Raw genomic sequence first — 18,685 nt, 5'->3', positions numbered from 1 at the left:
AAGTAAATGACTTCCCTTCTTTTTACCTTATACTTTTTTTCTTACAGTAATTAATATGAACAGATATTTCCTTTGTCCCTTTATTTCTTGAAACCACACCCTTCCTCATAGCGCCTCTTTCTCCAAAAGTGAATTTTCAAATTTATCACCTCTCCTTTAGTTTTTCTTTTCTTTCCCCTTCTTTTTTGTATCTCCAAAGTTATAGTAACTTAGCAAAAGTTAATGCCCCTCTTCACTTACCCACCTAAGGCATGTTTTTGAAGCAGTTGTTGCATTGTAAAGAGGACAGTATTGTGGAAATGATTCTCAAGTCCAATTGTATGGGAAATTATGAGTTTGCTTCCACTTTGTAGGGCATCAAAAATGTATGAAGTACTGTAGAATGGATTACATCTCTTTTGTCTTCTCCCAAAGTAATTTGTTTATTGTCCTTTACCTTTCCCCTTTCTTTTCCTTTGGGCTGTGTCTGGAGTAACCTGTTCAGTTGCTCAGCGAACCTCCCCTTCCCGCGCAGGCATACCATTTAGAGTGCCTTGTGATATTATGTTCTTGAGCCTTGATGGACCATGATGAACTATCAAGCTTAGTTACTTTTTCTTAGCGCTCCTTTCTGCCTGGAGAGTCTTACTGTATTAGTCTCCTTTCACCTTCCTACAGATTTGTTATTGGGCGAGAAAAGCCAGGACAAGTGAGTGAGGTTGCCCAGTTGATAAGCCAGACGCTGGAACAAGAAAGGCGCCAGAGAGAGCTGCTGGAACAGCACTATGCCCAGTACGACGCCGACGATGATGAGGTAAGCGGTGCTTGCAAACATCCTTCCTGCCTTTCTTCCCACCGTGTTCCTACTTTACAAAACTCTTTTCCTGGAAAAAGTAGGATAGGTTCTTTGCAGTTTCTCAAGGAGAACGTGTCTACATTCAACTCCACAGAAAATAAATATTACTTACATTTGTTATTAACTGATGAATCAAGTAATGGTATCCTATTTACAGCATGAAGACTTTGGAGTCAAGGAAGTCCTCTTTGTGCTATTAAAAGAAATTCACTGAAACAAAAAAGAGCGAAAAAAACCAAGATGCGAATGGTAGCTGTCTTTATTGTTGGAATTTGGTGATGTTCTCTCTCTGCTTAGTATTTTTTTTGATTTCCCCCCCAATTTTCTACAGTGAGTTTGTAATGCTTTTTGAAAAAAAATGAGTAAACATTTTGATTGAAAAAAGACACACGCATACATACACAAACATACACAGGAAAGTACTCAAAAATGCTGAGTGTTTTCAGGTTTCTTTTTTCCAGGAGAAGAAAGGTCTTTGGATCTGCTCACTGTGATTTGTGCTAACATAATGCAGAACAAAGCCTTTCCACCAGCATATATTCCTTAGAGTAGATACATATTGGAATAATTTTGCATCCTGCTCTCTGTAGAAGATCAAGTAAATGAATAGAAGCTAACCCCCAAGTGAAAATGGCTCTCTGGAACCCTTGTGCGTTATAATGTAATGCAGATGCTGGTCTATTTCTAATGTAAATGCCAAATGTACATTGATATAATGGGACAACATGCTTTATTATAAACATGTTTAAACATGCATGTGTTTCATATTGGCATGTCAAAAAAAATCCATCAATAATTTAATCATAGTATTTCATACTCCATAAACAGTAAATATTCAGGTAAAACATATATTATTTATACCAGCTGATGTAAGGACAGTGCAACTTCTTATATTCAACCTCTGCTCATCTGAATATATTCTTTTTCCAGAGCTTTTTTTTTTTTTTTTTTTTTTGGTTTCTAGCCAGGACATAGTGAAGATTAATAAACAGGCATTGAAATTTTACATATTTTTAGTCTGGAATGGTTTAACCCAAATGTATATTAGTTTTTTATATGAGTGTAATTTAATGAGGATGTATTCTCCATTTATTATAGTAGAAAAGTAAAAGTGGTGCATCAGTTAACTTTTGACCAAAGAATAAACATTACAAAGTCTTCATGTGAATGAATTAGTCTCTTAGAATCTTATATAGTTGATTTAACTTTTCACTTTCAGAGTGCATTTGAAATGGCAAGTATTTTTTTTTATTCTGAGATATTACATATGAAAATGTTATTTTGGATTTAAAAATTAAAAAGCAAAAAAACCAATTTTGTCAGATATTTAAATTTTCATCTTACCTATTAGTCTTCAGTTCTCTGTGCTAGTGTTTTGTGTTTTATCAGAGACACCGATTTGGTTTGGCTGCAAGCCTGTTTTAGGATTGTAGAATCATTCTCTGCAGGTTTGGTTTTTACCTGCTCATTCTGCTAGAAAGAATTTGGAGGTGAGGTTCGGGGCAGTTCTGATGACATCAAGTTGGGGAAGACGAGGAAGTCAGGCTTCCCAGGCTGTGGTCCTCAGTATCTTCGGCTTTAAGAGATTGGGCTCAAATTCTGAATTCTTTCTAGCTTTTACTGGTCCATGAATCTGTGAAATAAAACATCAAGTCTAACAAGGAAAGAGGTAAAATAAGATAGCTCTTTAAGGCTCTCCTAGTGAAAACTTTAGATCATGTGCTACATATCACATACTTCCAGTTATTTTGAGGAACTGATTCCATTCAGCCCCAGAAGTTTTCAACTCAGGCCCCTAAAGCTGTTTGCTTGATGTTAGATTTTCTCCAATTTGAGTAAATGCAAAATGAGTGTTTGTTACTCAACTTTTATACCTAAGAGCACATCATAAAGATTTTTTTTTGTTTGCCTAGTTTTTTTTTAAAGAAAGCAAAGTTGATTGTCACCTGAGCAGGTATTTTTCAGGACTAAGGAAGGTAAATAAATATTCAGTGCCTGGCACTTTGCAAGGTGCATTTCCCTGGATGATTTCATATAATCTTTACAGCACACAGAAGAGACTTTTTTTTTTCTAAAAATGAGGCAAACAAAGCAAATGAGGCTTTTTCTAGTCATACAGCCAGTAGTTGGCAGATTTAGTATGGGAATAGAGTCTTCCTGTCTCCAAAGTTGGGACTTTTTACAACACTTTGCTGTTTTTGAATGGAGTGGGCTGATGGGTCTGTCTTTGTTCAGGCACACACAGAATAACTGGGGAACAAGAGATGTTGGAAAGAGGATTCCTGTTTCGAGTGATGGAGTTTCTTGTAATACTTAGGTTATGTGATTCTTTATTCCGTATTTCTAATAATGGGGGAATCAAGTGCTTGGAGAATTAATCTTATTCTAGGTAGATAATCCCTAAGTATCCTGTGAAGGCAGGACTTTAGAGAAGAATAATTGAGTATATGATTTTGTTTTTTAAATTAGAGTTTACCTCTAGGTTAAACTTTTTCTTTTGTCTTCAAGTTGTAGAAATAGAAATCAGATGCTTGCTACTATGTTATTCCAAGTAACCTTCACTTTACTGAAAAGGTCAAGGAGTCTTTTTCTTTGTCTCTTTCTCATGCTCCTCTCTGACTTATAATTCTCCCTTTCTTGTGTGTTGCCAAAACATGCTCAGTTAAAACCAACTGTTAATTTTCTGTGCATAGGAGAAATGAAGCTGTACAAATAATGAAAATCCACTCTTGCGTAAATATTTCATCTCCTTGATTTAATTTTTTTACTAATAGTACCAAATAGTGTTAAATCAATTTAAGTGGTATGCCCCTATTTTTTATTTACTCTCTCCCTCTTTGTTAATGAAAAGTAAAATGGCCAACAGACATAATGACGGTGAGAAGGACCAATATTGGTTATCCAGTGGGTTAATGGTCCGTGAATAACTGAGTTAATTTTATATGTAATTGAACAATGTATTGATTTACACATCATTGTTAATTCTGAATTGTGTAATCAATCACTTGGCTTCTCACTTTTCTTATCATTTATGGAATCATCTTGTGATTTCAAAGTTAGAATAATTTTTATTTCACAATATCCCCTGTGACATTCCCTGGGCCAGCCAGGAAAACCTCTAATTAAATGCAGGACAACCGAGTTCATCCAACTAATTTCCAGAGCCAGCGCTTAGATCAGCATTGTCTACTGAAGGATAGATAGCTTCTGGTTTGGGTCAAATCATCCAAGGTTGATTCTAACTTGGAACTTGTCACATTGACAGAGGGGAGTTGCTTGCTTGAATTGCCTATGGGGAAAACATTGCAATGTGAGAAATATATCCTGAAATTGTAAAAGTACAGTAGTTCTCTATCAAAACCATATTTAGGATTAAGAATACCTCATCATGCATAGTGTGTGCTTGCATATAGCTGTTTTAATGCTTTAGGAAATTATAAGTGGTAATTCAGCAGAATTCAAAATTTATAGATAATTCCCAAACTTTATTGAAATCTCTGCTCTTTATGATTTTTTCCCGAATATTTAAACCAGAAGAGTTTAAAGTAAGCAAACAACCAAATCAATTTTAATTTACATTCCTGTTTCTGGTTACTCTCTGTTAAACATTGTGATAAAATAAATAAATAAATAAAAAGGGCTCTGCCTGAAGAGCAGAGAAGAGTAAAAGCCTGAAGAGTAAAGGGCAGGATCCTGTAAAGAAGAGGAAGATTAAATCTGAATAATTGAAATATAGATCTGAATATATCTGTAATTAGCAACTGCATTTCTGAATAATAGAATTATTGTTCATTTCTTTTTCTTTCTTTCTTTCTTTAACAATCTGGAAGGTAACGATGGAGGATTTCAGTAAGCCCCTCACACAGTCAGCACTATCCCACGAAATTCTGGGGGTATGGTAAATTTTTCAACTAGATTTTAATTTTCAATAACAAATTTAATCTCCTGTCATACTCCACAACTATCAATGTCTAGCCTTTCAATGGTGGGATGATGTAATTTTGATATATCTTTTGTGTAACATGGGTCATGTATGTAAATTGTAGGTAGATGTTTCTATCCAAGATCACTATGCAATGTGAAATACAGTTGGGCTCAGACTAGAAATGAAGTATGAACTGGTGCTGTACCACTTTTTTAAATTAAGAAATACCTATGGTCGTTCACATTCAAATAAACTATTTTACATGCACTTTGCAATTATATGATTATTTTGGTTTGCTTCTTTAAATATACTCTTAAAATATTATGTTTATTACATTTTAAAATCTTAGATTATAGGTGTTATTTTCAGAGTCTCTTCGGGCAGTAGTTTATAACAAGGTTAATCATCACTCTAGAAACCGAGGCTCCTTCTCTTAAAGCATAATTTAATCTCACTTCCATAATTTTTTTCATTACTAGAATTAATATCATTATAGCTATATCATGAGAACAGTAGTTTAGTTTTTAGAATCTTTTAAAGTACTGAATATGATTTAGAGCAGCTGCCTACATGGATATGCATTTTTATTGCTTGTGTTAACATTAATAACATTAATAATTAGAGACAGAAATATAGTAGAAGCTATGGTTTGCATAAGTGTTGAATGATTTATAAGAATATAATTTTTAGGTGAAAAGTATTACAGGGATAACATTAAATTTGACTCCTGCTGTTTGCTGTTCCTGGTTGGAAACAGCTTATGTTGTGTGAAAAAGAGATTGCAATTACTATGGATGGCCTTTTAATAATGTGGATTGAGTTTATACTGTTCTTAATGTTGAGAACCTATGAGTGGGGGGCATTCTCTCAGTTCTCAAACGTTTGTGTTATAACAGGCACCAGAACTTCAGTGTTTTTTCTGTCCTTTATCATTAGGCTGCTCTCTTTAATAGGGAAAAAGCCTTCTTTAATTTTTGTTGTCAACTGTTTTAGAACACTGTGGCTGAATTGCAAGGAGTGTCTGGCAACTGCAATAACAATAACAACTATTTCCTTAAGGTTTGTTTTTTTTGGTGGAAAATAATGCTTACCTGTACTTTTCTGCTTCCTGTGTGAAATTAAATATTCTATGTGTCTTATTAACTAGCTGTGTGCTCAGAAGAACTCTAGAGCCGTGTGTTTTCTATGTTGAATGATAGTTGGAGAAATTATCATTTGAAAAATAATATTTAATTCTGAAATATAGCACGTATTACAGGTACAGGTTCTGCAAGTTGGAGTCAATCCTTAACGTTTAACCATGGATGTTTTTAACCCTTAACACTTTAAGTATTTTGTAATTTATATTAAAGGGGAAGAAAAAGATACCCAATAACAAGGCTGTATAATGTTTATACAATACAGTGTTTTTAAATCCAATGTTGTTATTTTAGAAAATAATCTTTGGATACAGAGTTTTTAATTTTTCAAAAAACTAAATGCACAGTATCTTTAAATTATACAAGTACTTATTTGCATGATTTACACAGTGGACATAGGAAAATGTCTAAAAAAGTATTACACTTCAAGTGACAAAATAATTCTCACTATCTTTAGCTGCTAGTAACAGAAATGGGAGAGCTTAAAAATGGAAGTCAAGTATGTTTAAAGTGGAGATTGGATTATGGTGATAAGAGGAGCCTGAAGAATAGGAGAAATATAAGACCTTTTTAACAACTTGTTTATAGACTCCAATTTGGATCTTTAAAACCATTAAATTTCATTACACCCTTTAGTTTGTGATCCCCAAATCTACAGTACTGGTCGTTGTCATTGAAACCTAGAATCATAAGATGCTTGGAAAACATTTAGATGAAGATTGTATCCATACTTGATCTAGCCTAAGCAGTGTAAACGTATACACACACACACACACACACACACACACACACACACACCATCTCCTGGAGTTAGACATCCTCCTATACTCGAAAGATCTTCTTTAGAAATATATTCTTTGTATGTGAAAAAATTATTATTTATAACATTGAGCACAGACAGGAAGATGGATGGTGTCAAGGGAAGATAGAGGTTAAAATAGAAACCTTTGCCTAAATATTGTCATCTTTTTTGTAGCTTATTTTCTTTATTTTATCATAATGCAAGTGATTTGAATATCTTCATGTTATTTTCTTTCCGACTATCACATTGTGATGATATTTATTCATGAGTGAGTTACAAAATACTAAATAAACTCTGTCAAATTTTCTATGCCATTAAATTCCTCTGAGAATATAGACTTTGTACATCCTAGAAATCATGCTAGAACAATTCTATAGTACAATGACGAACAGGCTTTGCAGTGTTAGAGATGTCACAGAAATAACAGGAATGACAATATTTTTCCAACTTTAAGAATATTTGTAAGTTGAATATAATTTTATACCAAAAAGTTATAGAATATAAAAAGGCACCCCTGGAGATGGGCCTTATCAGCCTTACTGTCCAGTGGGCCCGAGGGATCCTGTGGCTTCGCCACGCCTCTGCTCCTTCTCTCTTCTCTTCCTGGAATGCCATTCCCTGCACTCATTCTTGGTTGCCCTTGTATGCCCGGTGATCCTGTTTACTTTTCAGGGCTCAGTTTAGGTTTCATGTGTCTTCTCTACAAAGCCTTCCTAGACTGTCTCAGCTGGGCTGGGGCCCCTTTTCTGTATGAGTCAATAGTACTGCACATCTCTCTCTACCATTATTTACCCATAAATATCCCCCACTAGTTTATAATCTCTTCAGTAACAGGTTTCAGTAGCTGGTTGATTTTTAATACATACCAGCCTGAGCCTAGCGCTGGGCAGATTAGAGGAAGCCAAGAAATTGAACTGAATTGAATCACTCAAAGGATATTAAGATGAAAATTGGAGAATAGAGTTAAATGAGAATAAAATTTAGTTAGGAGCATAATCTGAAATAAGGAGGCAAGACTGGCGTAGAGTACATGGGAAAAGGATTGTCAAACCTGGCAAGACTAGAGATTAGAGATAGGGACTGAGGAATAATCTGTACTTGTCCTTTGGTATTTGGGATTTAGCACCTTTCTGTGGGATTTTACCTCCACATTTTAATTGTTTTGAAAGAACGTGAATTTGCAAGAAGACCTTGTCTCTATCACACTGCACCAAAATTGCACATAAAACCAGAAAAAAAATGAATATACATACTTCATTCCTTGAAAATCTTTGGACTTCAGCAGTAAGAATTTGGTCACTCACATTGACATGACTTCTTTTTAGTCATAACTGCGTAAACATACAATAGAAACAGAGTGGTTGAAATGGCCTAAGTGACGTCAAGATCAATATTGCATAGATAGCCATCTTCTCTTATTTTGCCCAATAGCCATCAATCATAGAAATCTCTTTTCTTCAGCAGTAAGAACTAAGTGGTAGCCTGGACCAAAGACCAGTATTTCGAAGCAGCTTTATTATGGAGTTTAGTAGGTCTGATAAGTATTACATTTATTTTAAGCTGATACTGATGCATCAGTAAGGGTAGTCGTAAAAACTCTTGATGGATTTCTGAAATTCCAGGTCTTAAAGAGATTAAAAAATTATCTTATTGACATAAAATTGACAGAGTAAAATGTATGGATCTTTAGTATATAATTCGACTTTTTATCATTATATATTCATATTTCATATATTAGCGTCAGTGTTAATGAGGGATAATTTATATACAATAAAATGCACCAATTGTAAATGTATTTATGTAGATAGGCAGTTCCATGAATAACCACCACCACAATCAAGATACATAACATTTTCATGACCTCAATAATTCTCTTATAGAACTTTGCAGTTACTCTCAGCCCAAACCAAGTATCTATCTGTTTTCTAACGTTATAGATTAATTTTGTCAATCCTAGAATGTCATTTGAACAGAATCATAAAGTACACACTTCTCAATATCTGGCTTCTTTCACTTTCATAATGTTATATTTATTGTAAGTATTCTGCATATTATGATGAGACTGTAATTGATACTGCTTTGAGTTACAGTAGACAAAGCCCAGGGCCTACCCAAAGTGGGATGTCCAATTGGAAACCCCCATCGTGAAGCTTGAATCCCACGGGCTTCACTACTATATAAGATGAAAATAAAATCTAAACTCCACTATGTGAGAAACTGCCTTGTTAAACCTTGGTGCTGGATAGAAGGGAAGAAAAAATTTTTCCTGAGACATGTTGATCACAGCAACCTGAATTTATGCTACCTTTAAGAGAAAAAAAATACCCTTTATCGAGTATTCATCTTCAATCAAAGCCTAAATGTTAAAATTTCAAAAAAATGAGCTTACAGTTTCAAAGTACAAATCACCATGAGTAACAGACAACAGAAGAGGGTGGGTGCAGGGAGGAAGTAAAAAGGGAAGGGAGAAAAAAGGAGAAAGGAAAAAAAGAGAAGATCCCAATTATTTTATCAATTATACCAAACTGGAACCGGTGTCTCCAGTCCTGTATAACTTCTTCCAGAGGACAAAAATGAAAGTAGAACAACTCTGATACTAGGAATATAGTAAAACCTTGAGGGTGTGAGATGTATGAGGTAATGAGGTATAACCTTGGTACCAAACCATATAATGATGATAAAGAAGACTTACAGGCCTATCCTATTCATAAAACAATGCAAAAAGAAAAAGCCTAAATAAGATACTGACAAATCATATCCAAGAACATTTAAAAGAGAGATTATGGTGACATAGAGTTTAGCCAGTAACGCAAGTATGGTTTCATATTTGAACATCAGTCACTACTTGCATTTGACATCATACTAGAAGGCGAGAAGTAAAAGAAATACATTGGAAAAAAAGAAATACATTGGAGAAGAAAAAATAAAACTTTTTTTTAAGTTTTATTAATTTATTTTTTGAGAGAGAGAGAGAGAGACAGTGTGAGTGGGGGAGGGGTAGAGAGAGAGGGAGACAGAGAATCCCAAGCAGGCTCCGTGCTGCCAATGCAGAGCCCAATGTTTGACTCAAACCCACGAAGCCACGAGATCATGACCTGAGCCGAAACGAAGAGTCTGACACTTAACCAACTGAGCCACCCAGGTTGCCCCAAGAAATGAAACTGTTATTATTGCAGGTGATGTGATTATCTATTTGGAAAACCTCAAATATACCTAAAGATCAATTACTAAAATTATAAGATTTTAGCAAATTTGCTGGGCATATAATTAATATAAAATATAGCATGTATTTCAATGTGTCTACAGAGAGAGGATATAACTTATAAATTATTAATTCCTTTGGTAAAAGGCAAGACCTTGCCTAATAAAACATAGGCAAGACCCTCAGGGAAAAATTTTATTGAAATATATTAAAGAAGGCTTATATGAAAGGGAAAAGAAGCCTTATTCATGGATTAGAAGACTCAGTAGTTTAATTGAGTCAATTTTCTCTAAGTAGATTTATACATTCAATGCAATGCCAGTGAAAAGAATTGTAAAGAATTTAAAAATAGAATTTGGTAAGCTATTGCTACAATCCATAGGAAATCCGAACAATGCACCAGGAAAAAAAAGTAACATTTCACATGCTTTAGAAGAGAGATATTTATTACTAAGCTGTAGAAATTTAGTCCCTGGAGCAAAAGAAGGAACAAGTTGGTCAAAGAGTCCGGAAGCAGTCCCTCACATACATGAAAATTGGATTAGTCATGCAGATCACACTCCAGGTGAGCTGGGGAATGTTAGGCTTCTTAGTGAAGAGAAAACAGTGTAGTTGCAATCCCCAATCTCAGTCTGTATCTAAAAATTCACTCCAGGTGGATCAACTATTTACATGCAAAAAGAAAATTTAGAAGACACTGTAGAAGACTATCTTTATGACCTCACTGTAAGAAATGTTTCTACACAAAACGCCTAAGAAAGCAAAACTGTAAAGGAAAGGATTGAGAAAATTGTATTAAAATTCAGAACTTCTGTTCATCAGAAGAATACCTTTATGAAAGCAAAAAGGCAGACCAGAGGCTGGAAGAAAATGTTTGAAAAATAAATAAGTGAAAGAGAGTGATATAAAAAGTACTTCTGTGAGCCAATAAGAAAAGAATAGCATTGGCTTTAATGATCATGTCATAGAAGAGGAAACCTCAGTGGCCAATGAACATATGAAAAGATGCCTGAACATATTAGCAATCAGGATGTAAAAATTAAAAACCAAAATGAAATACCATTTGATAGCTACTGAATTGATTTAAATGGAATATTTTAAGTTTTGGTGAGGATGTGGAGTAAAAGGAACTTTTATTCTCTGCACACAGGAATATTCATCGGCCCGTCCACCTTGAAAAACAATTTGACATTATCTAGTAAGGTTGACTTCTTCTAAACACTTAGTAAAAGTCTTATATACATGAACTGTAAGAATTGTTCTAATACTTTTCTTATAAGAGAAAAAAATTGGACACAACTGCTATCTCTACCAACAAGAGAATGGGCAAAAATACTGTGGTGTATTCTTACAGTGGAATGATGTACAGAAGTGGTTTCAGCAATCCCATGGCAACTGGTAGAATCTCAGGGACATACCATTCAGCATAAAAAAGGCACAGAAGAATACAATAGAATTCCACTTATATGAAGCTTAGAACCATTAAAAACAAATGATACATTGTTTTGCTATATGTAAATATGATAAAACTGAAGAAAAACCAAGAATGATAAAATCCAGCAGGATTACTTTGAAGGGCAAGCAACTAAAACAGGAAAGCACACACAAGAGGACTCTACAATGTGGTGATACTGCTCCTTTTCTTGTACTGGGTTGTTCATTGGTAGTGGTTTTATCTTTATTCATATACTGTCTATATGTTTTGTAAATATTCTGTCAACTCAGTATTTAATGAAAAATTAATATCTGCCATGGACAGTTCTTGCATTTAGCCGTTATATGGATACAAAATGACTCCGACCTAGTTCCTGCTCCCCAGCATTTACAAAATAACCCTACAACTCTGTCTCAAACTTGCCTCAATGTGACAATCTCATGGTACTTCTTTAAAATTACACATTTCCCCACCCAGCCTCAGACCTAGTGAAACAGAATATGCATTGTAGCAGGCCTCGGATTATGGGCGTTTGTGGGAAGGAGTTAGCTGTGATCATAGCTGGAGTTGTCCAGCCTAAAGATGCCAGGAAAACTGACCTTTGAGTCCTGGTGTTGCAGGACTTTGTCAGAAAGAATTGCTGCCACGAACCACCAGACAGCCGTGAGGAAAGGAGTAGACTTATTCTCTCTGAAAGGAAATTGTAAAATCGAGATAGTGTTTATCATCAATTCATAGGTAATCCATAGAAGTGCCATCAATGATGTTTGTATTGATTTTACCTTTTCATTTCTATAACTCCTGGTTAGCATTTTTGCAATCATATGCATCACTTTGTATTTTCCAAGATTCAATTAGTTGTAGAATTATAGAATTATTAAAGTAATCGTATAACATGTGCCACTTTGGTTCCTGTAGTTGTTCTCTTCTGCAGATTATAAATTCAGGGAAATACAAATCTCTCTGTCCCTTCCCACAGTTCTGCTGGCATCAGAATAAGCGCTTCATTGTTTCCTTGGCAAGTAAAATGAAACTCAAGGAAGGCTGCCAATTTGAAATTGCAGTGTGACATTTGAATTACAGAGGTCTACTTTGGTCTGTTGACTGTTTAATTCTGGATCTCAGTGGGAAAAATAGGAATCTTTAGTTCCCTCCTCATATAGAATATATTTATCAGGGACTTAAAGACAGTGGCATTATATATTAGTGAGTAGGTAGCATTTGTTAAGAGGAATTGAATTAGGAATATTGACTCGTGGAAAAATATAGTTTACACTCCCAAGAAGCTCACTATTTTGTTTTGGAAACAGTAAATATATATGGTAAAGAATTTAAAGCACCTTCAAGGCAACATGTCAAAAGGCTAGATAAGCATAGTGTAAAAGAATCATCACAGTGAAGGATGTACAAAATAAAAGTATGAATTTAGATTTGTGGTGTTAATTTTTATTTGCAAGAAGTTTTTTGTGGTTTTTCTTTGTTTTCTGTAACCTAGAAGTTGGGTCAATATTGGATATGTTCAAGAAGTAAAAAGACCAGTTTACCTGCAGGCAGAGTATGTGGAAAGGAATACTAGTTGGACCGTCTTTAAAAAGGTAAATTGGACAATATTTTAGGGACTTTAAAAATCAGCTGAATTTCTAGACTTTTTTCCCCATTAATAATTGGGACACAATTCTCCATGAGACCTTCATATTTCTGAGGCACTGAATGCCCTTTGTTCTGGACTATCCAGTGTTTGTGTAGTGAACAGTCTTAGAAGGTACAGGTAGTCTTCTCCCCTGGAGCAAGGGTGGTAACGTTGCCTGTTATAAAAGATGCAGGTTACCTAGCTCAGGGTTCCTCTCCACACACACCTGCTTATGCAGGTATCATCCAGCCTTCTTCTCAGCACTCTTCGGAAATTGGGGTTTGAGGAATCAGCACAAAAATATGGCTGTGTCAACTAGTACAAAGACCTATTCTGGGTTAGAAGAACGTTCTGACCTTGGTCGGACCACAGTCCTAGAGAAACACACTGACATCTAGCTTGAAAGGAAGGGATTTTCAATTGTCACACTCAGGAGCCTGGGAAATCCTTAGAGCTTTAGTGAGTTCAGTGTGGAGGTTATGAAGCAAGGCATATTATGCTAATTAAGGAGAAATAGCAACAGTCGGGCTGCCTCGTGACTCAGCCCCTCCTGCAGTTTATTATGCCAGCTGTAGTCATTCAGACAGTACAAGGTCTCAAAGTATTTTGTGGTGCATCTTAGTTGCTATAAAGGAATATCAATATTGTCCCTGTCAGGGAGAGATCTTTGAGACAGACAAACTCCTATGGAAAATCATCCATAAATATTTGGATCCTAACTGGTCTACCATGCTGATGAAAGTAACCTGCTGGAGAATGAGAAAGTGTCCCACAACAATCTAGCTAAATTCTTTTTTTTTTTTTAATTTTTTTTTTAACGTTTATTTATTTTCGAGACAGAGAGAGACAGAGCATGAACGGGGGAGGGTCAAAGAGAAGGAGACACAGAATCTGAAACAGGCTCCAGGCTCTGAGCCGTCAGCCCAGAGCCCGACGTGGGGCTCGAACTCATGGACTGCGAGATCGTGACCTGAGTTAAAGTCGGACGCTTAATTGACTGAGCCACCCAGGCGCCCCAACTAAATTCTTACAGTCAGTCTCACCACGTTGGAAAACTTCCCCATTCCTTATGTTCTAAGCAAACCAAACTTAGGATTGGACTCCAGGTTGAGATAGCACCCATAACAGTTCCTGCTATGGGAGTCAAAACTGTGACTGCTGGGTCAAAGACTCCCCAAAGCTAACTGGGTTGTATCAGTAATGATATACAGCGCTTTACATATTGCTTTAGGTGGTAGACATTGGAAGATTGGTTAAACCAGGAGTAACCACCGCACTGCTCAAAACTGAAAATAAATGTGCTTTATTAGTGACACAGGGCTGCCCTCTGCCTCTACGCCCCTTGATACCTCCCCTTTCTAACACGAACTCAGCTGCTCTAAGGAGGAAGGTGATTAGGGATCAGGCTGAGATCTCTTTTGTCCTCCAGGGAGACTAAATGCTGTATGAACCCCTTGAGTATGCTGGGGAACTTTGGGAGGAGAGGCACTCAACCTCATGGTTCTGTGGATACTGGCTCACAAATCATCACCTCACCGATGCCATCATGAGAAAGGATGACCAAATTCAACTGATGTGGTTTGGGCAGAGTTCACAGTGGGAAGGGAAACAAAACGGCCTTGTGGATGGAACCCATGCAACATAATACCACTGTGGCTTCCACTGCTATATGTGTAATGGAACTGATATGTTGCACATACACCTGCCCTTCTTTGTCCCATTAGTGCCACCGGATATATTACTATTCAGGGATTGCCACATGGAGAACACTAATAGTAGCATATGTAGGCCACTCTCCCTGTTTCCTCCCAGACGGTCCAACAGGAACAGTATAGAATCCCAGGCAAAGAAGGAGCAACCACAGCTTATTTAAACATGTAATGGCTGCCAGACTACTCAGCCATTTCCCAGTATAACAACACGGCACATCTGATGCAGCAACTGAGAAAAGAAAAAAAAAAAAAAAAGTCAGTTATTAACCTTCTACTAAGCTCTTGTGGGAACTGAAACTACATGTCTGACCCATGGTGGCCTTGTGACCCTCTGGTCTAATAGTTTCAGTTTGAGGTAGGTCAGCTTGAACTCCCTGGTCAATAAAGTTGGAAAGACCCAACAAACCTGGCTTGTCAAATGGGAATGATAGATTCAAGAAAGCTACCAACCTGGCCCAGCAGCATCTTAGATTTACATGAACAAGTAGCAGCTTTCCAGTTTGTAGAAACAAGGCCTCTAGCTCAGTGAGGCCTTCAGTTCCTAGAAGTTTATTGAAATGCCTCGGCTTGGTTCACTAAGGGCTCAGCTAAGCTGTCCAAAGCTGTCTGCTAGGTTTTCCAGCCTCAGCACTAGTTATGCACACCCCAGAATGGACATGGTCACTTTGCTCAATGGGCATAACTCAAGGCCATTCTTTTGGCTCTGCCTAGTACTCCCCTTGATGAACCTTGTTATTATTATTTTTTTTTACTGACTCTTGAGCTGTTGTCCATTACCTGATTAGTCTGTCACTTGGAAAATTACAGACTAACAGGTTAAGTTTGAGATGGCAAATCATGGAAACAGATTGTGGCAATTGATCAGACTCTTTGAGTTGCTCACATAGCTTCACCACAAGGGTGGTCATAAGAGGCCTATGTATTTATTTTTTTTTAATTTTTTTTTTCAACGTTTATTTATTTTTGGGACAGAGAGAGACAGAGCATGAACGGGGGAGGGGCAGAGAGAGAGGGAGACACAGAATCGGAAACAGGCTCCAGGCTCTGAGCCATCAGCCCAGAGCCCGACGCGGAGCTCGAACTCACGGACTGCAAGATCGTGACCTGGCTGAAGTCGGACGCTTAACCGACTGCGCCACCCAGGCACCCCAAGAGGCCTTATGTATTTAAAGAAACACCATCATTATATCACATAACCCTTAGATGATTCTAGAGATCCTTCTAAAATGAGACTGTTCTTGATTACTAAGGGTTGCTTTCCTGAGTGGTAGCTGACTTATTTGTTATATGCATCGTGCAGGCAATTATTCTTAGGGTTAGACTCATTTAATTAGATAAGATGGTACAAAATTTGTTCCTGACTTTAGGTGATGTGATCAGGGACACCACCTCAGCCCTGGAAGGCATTCAGATCAATCTCAACTTGCTGGCCAGGGTTGTTATAAGATGATAGGATTGCCCTGAATCCTAGACTTTCTTCTGGGGGCCAATACCAAGTCTGGGCAATCACTGATACATCCTGTTATATCTGGACTAATACCTTAGGCCGAGTGAAATAAATAAAAAAGCTTAAGGATAGAGCCACCTGAGTTTCTAAGGTAAACACCAATGGTTTATAGGACTAATGTAGCCAGTAGGGTCTGAAAGCCTGGGGAATGTGGTTGATCTCAGTTACTATACATTGGACTCATTCTGCTGCTTGGAGTTCATTTAATAGTAATCTTAGGGGCACCTGGGTGGCGCAGTCGGTTAGGCGTCCGACTTCAACCAGGTCATGATCTCGCAGTCCGTGAGTTCGAGCCCCGCGTCGGGCTCTGGGCTGATGGCTTGGAGCCTGGAGCCTGTTTCCGATTCTGTGTCTCCCTCTCTCTCTGCCCCTCCCCCGTTCATGCCCTGTCTCTCTCTGTCCCAAAAATAAATAAAAAACGTTGAAAAAAATAGTAATCTTAATTATATGAAACGACTGAATGGATTTAGTCCCAACCACTTTGGGTCACACTGATCAGTGTAGCTGAGAGAGAATCATACTAATGGGAAAATTCACCAAAAGCCAAGATGGTATAGAAACAAGAATAGATATTATTGGGGACAGTTCCCCAGTGGGCCTGACTTCTCTGTGTGTCATGTGAGCAGAGGCACTGATAGCCTTTCTTTCATACTACCTTTTTAATGATGTTTGTATAGTGAACAGCCTTGGAAAATAGATAGTCTCTCTTTAGGGCATGTGAAAGACTTGCTTATTACACATTATTAAAAATATATATATGTGTTCCCTAAGTTCAGAATTCTTCTTTTGGGGGTTATATTTCATTTTTTTCAATAAATGCAATTATAGTTAGAAACTTAATTATTTTGGGGCACCTGGGTGGCTCAGTCAGTTAAGCGCCAGACTTCGGCTGAGGTCATGATCTCACGGTTTATGAGTTCAAGCCCCGTATTAGGCTCTGTGCTGACAGTTCAGAGCCTGGAGCCTGCTTCTGATTCTGTGTCTCCCTCTCTCTCTGCCCTCCCCTGATCACACTCTGTCTCTTTCTCTCTCTCTCTCTCCCTCTCTCAAAAACAAACAATAAAGAAGAGAAACGTAATTATTTTAAGAGAATTTCTTCCAAGAAAGAAAGAAAATAAAAGTCTTTTTAAAGATACTTGGTATTTGAATACTCATCAACAGATTCAATAGAGTAAAATCATTGAAGGGGGAAAGATTATAGAGCCTGAGATGGATAGAATTAGGATATTCCTAGAAAGTAAAACTTTAGAAACTGTGGTTGAAAACTGCCTCAATAGTGGAATATTACAAATGGTAGTACATGTAACTGCTATTCCTCAGCCCTCTTTTTTTTTTTTTTTTATTTAAGTGTAGTTGACACACAATGTTACATTAGTTCCAGGTGTACAACACAGTGATTTGACAAGTTTATACATATTGCTATGCTCACAAATGTAGCTACCATCTGCCACCATGCAATGCTATTACAGTACCATTGACTATATTCCTTATGTTGTACCTTTCATCCCTGTGACTTATTCATTCTGTAACTGGAAACCTGTATTTCCTACTCCCCTTTACCTATTTTTCCCATCTCTCTACCTCCCTTCCCTTTGGCAACCATCAGTTTGTTATTTGTATTTATGGTCTGTTTCTGCTTATTGTTTGTTTGTTTATTAGTTTTATCTCTTATTTTGCACATACAAGTGAAATCATAGGGTATTTGTCTTTCTCTGACTGATTTCACTTAGCATAATATCCTCTCTGTCCATTCGTGTTGTCACAAATGGAAAGATCTCATTCTTTTTAATGAATGAAGAATATTTTGTTATATATATAATTATACATATGTACACACATATTCATACCACATCTTCTTTATCCGTTCATCTATCAATGGACGCTTGGGTTGCTTCCATATCTTGACTGTTGTAAATTATGCTGCAGTAAACATAGGGGTGCATATATCATTTTGAATTAGTGTTTTTGTATTTTGGAGGTAAATACCCAGTAGTGGAATTTCTATTTTTAATTTTTTGAGGAACCTCCATACCTAAGTTCAGAATTCTTTTTTTTTTTTTTTTTTTTTTTTTTTTTGTCAACGTTTATTTATTTTTGGGACAGAGAGAGACAGAGCATGAACGGGGGAGGGGCAGAGAGAGAGGAAGACACAGAATCGGAAACAGGCTCCAGGCTCTGAGCCATCAGCCCAGAGCCTGACGCGGGGCTCGAACTCACGGACCACAAGATCGTGACCTGGCTGAAGCCGGATGCTTAACCGACTGTGCCACCCAGGCGCCCCTAAGTTCAGAATTCTTAACAAAAGATTTTAGTTCCACCCTCTGCTTCATTTTTAGGCCACGTTCTCCTGGCAGTACCCTGGGTTTGAACTTTGGAAACTATTTCTTATTTTTAGAATCAAGATGTTAAAAACCATCAAGGTCTTAGTTCCTTTCTGTTTAATGGTCCTCTCAATTTCTCTCTTTGGTCACATTTTACCGTAAGCAGCAAGAAGAAAT

General features: G+C 36.9%; 1 protein-coding gene and 1 long non-coding RNA gene across 18 annotated transcripts in view; one reads left to right on the top strand and one right to left on the bottom strand.

The window, feature by feature from the left end:
- The window catches only part of PPP1R9A (protein phosphatase 1 regulatory subunit 9A), a 323,453-nt gene that overhangs the window by 224,605 nt on the left and 80,163 nt on the right, over positions 1-18,685 (top strand). For 8 of the 17 annotated variants that reach the window (XM_040472620.1, XM_040472631.1, XM_040472627.1 and 5 more), the window contains exons 6-8: positions 658-793; positions 4,666-4,728; positions 5,754-5,819. In XM_040472620.1, the coding sequence (XP_040328554.1) occupies positions 658-793; positions 4,666-4,728; positions 5,754-5,819 (265 nt within the window). The remainder of the gene's footprint in view (positions 1-657; positions 794-4,665; positions 4,729-5,753; positions 5,820-18,685) is intronic. The other 9 variants (XM_040472634.1, XM_040472633.1, XM_040472636.1 and 6 more) reach the window with 3 other exon arrangements.
- Positions 2,048-13,825, bottom strand: LOC121028721 (uncharacterized). The gene is made up of 4 exons (XR_005789402.1): positions 12,121-13,825; positions 11,938-12,028; positions 7,955-8,032; positions 2,048-4,124 (listed from the first exon to the last, which is right to left on the bottom strand). It is a non-coding gene; the product is annotated as an uncharacterized LOC121028721 (long non-coding RNA).

Source organism: Herpailurus yagouaroundi, unplaced genomic scaffold, assembly GCF_014898765.1.
Source record: "Herpailurus yagouaroundi ecotype Mexico unplaced genomic scaffold, PumYag 100, whole genome shotgun sequence".
Classification (NCBI taxonomy): domain Eukaryota; kingdom Metazoa; phylum Chordata; class Mammalia; order Carnivora; family Felidae; genus Herpailurus; species Herpailurus yagouaroundi.
The sequence above is the reverse complement of the archived record's forward strand: the minus strand, read 5'-3'. Positions and strand labels throughout refer to the sequence as shown.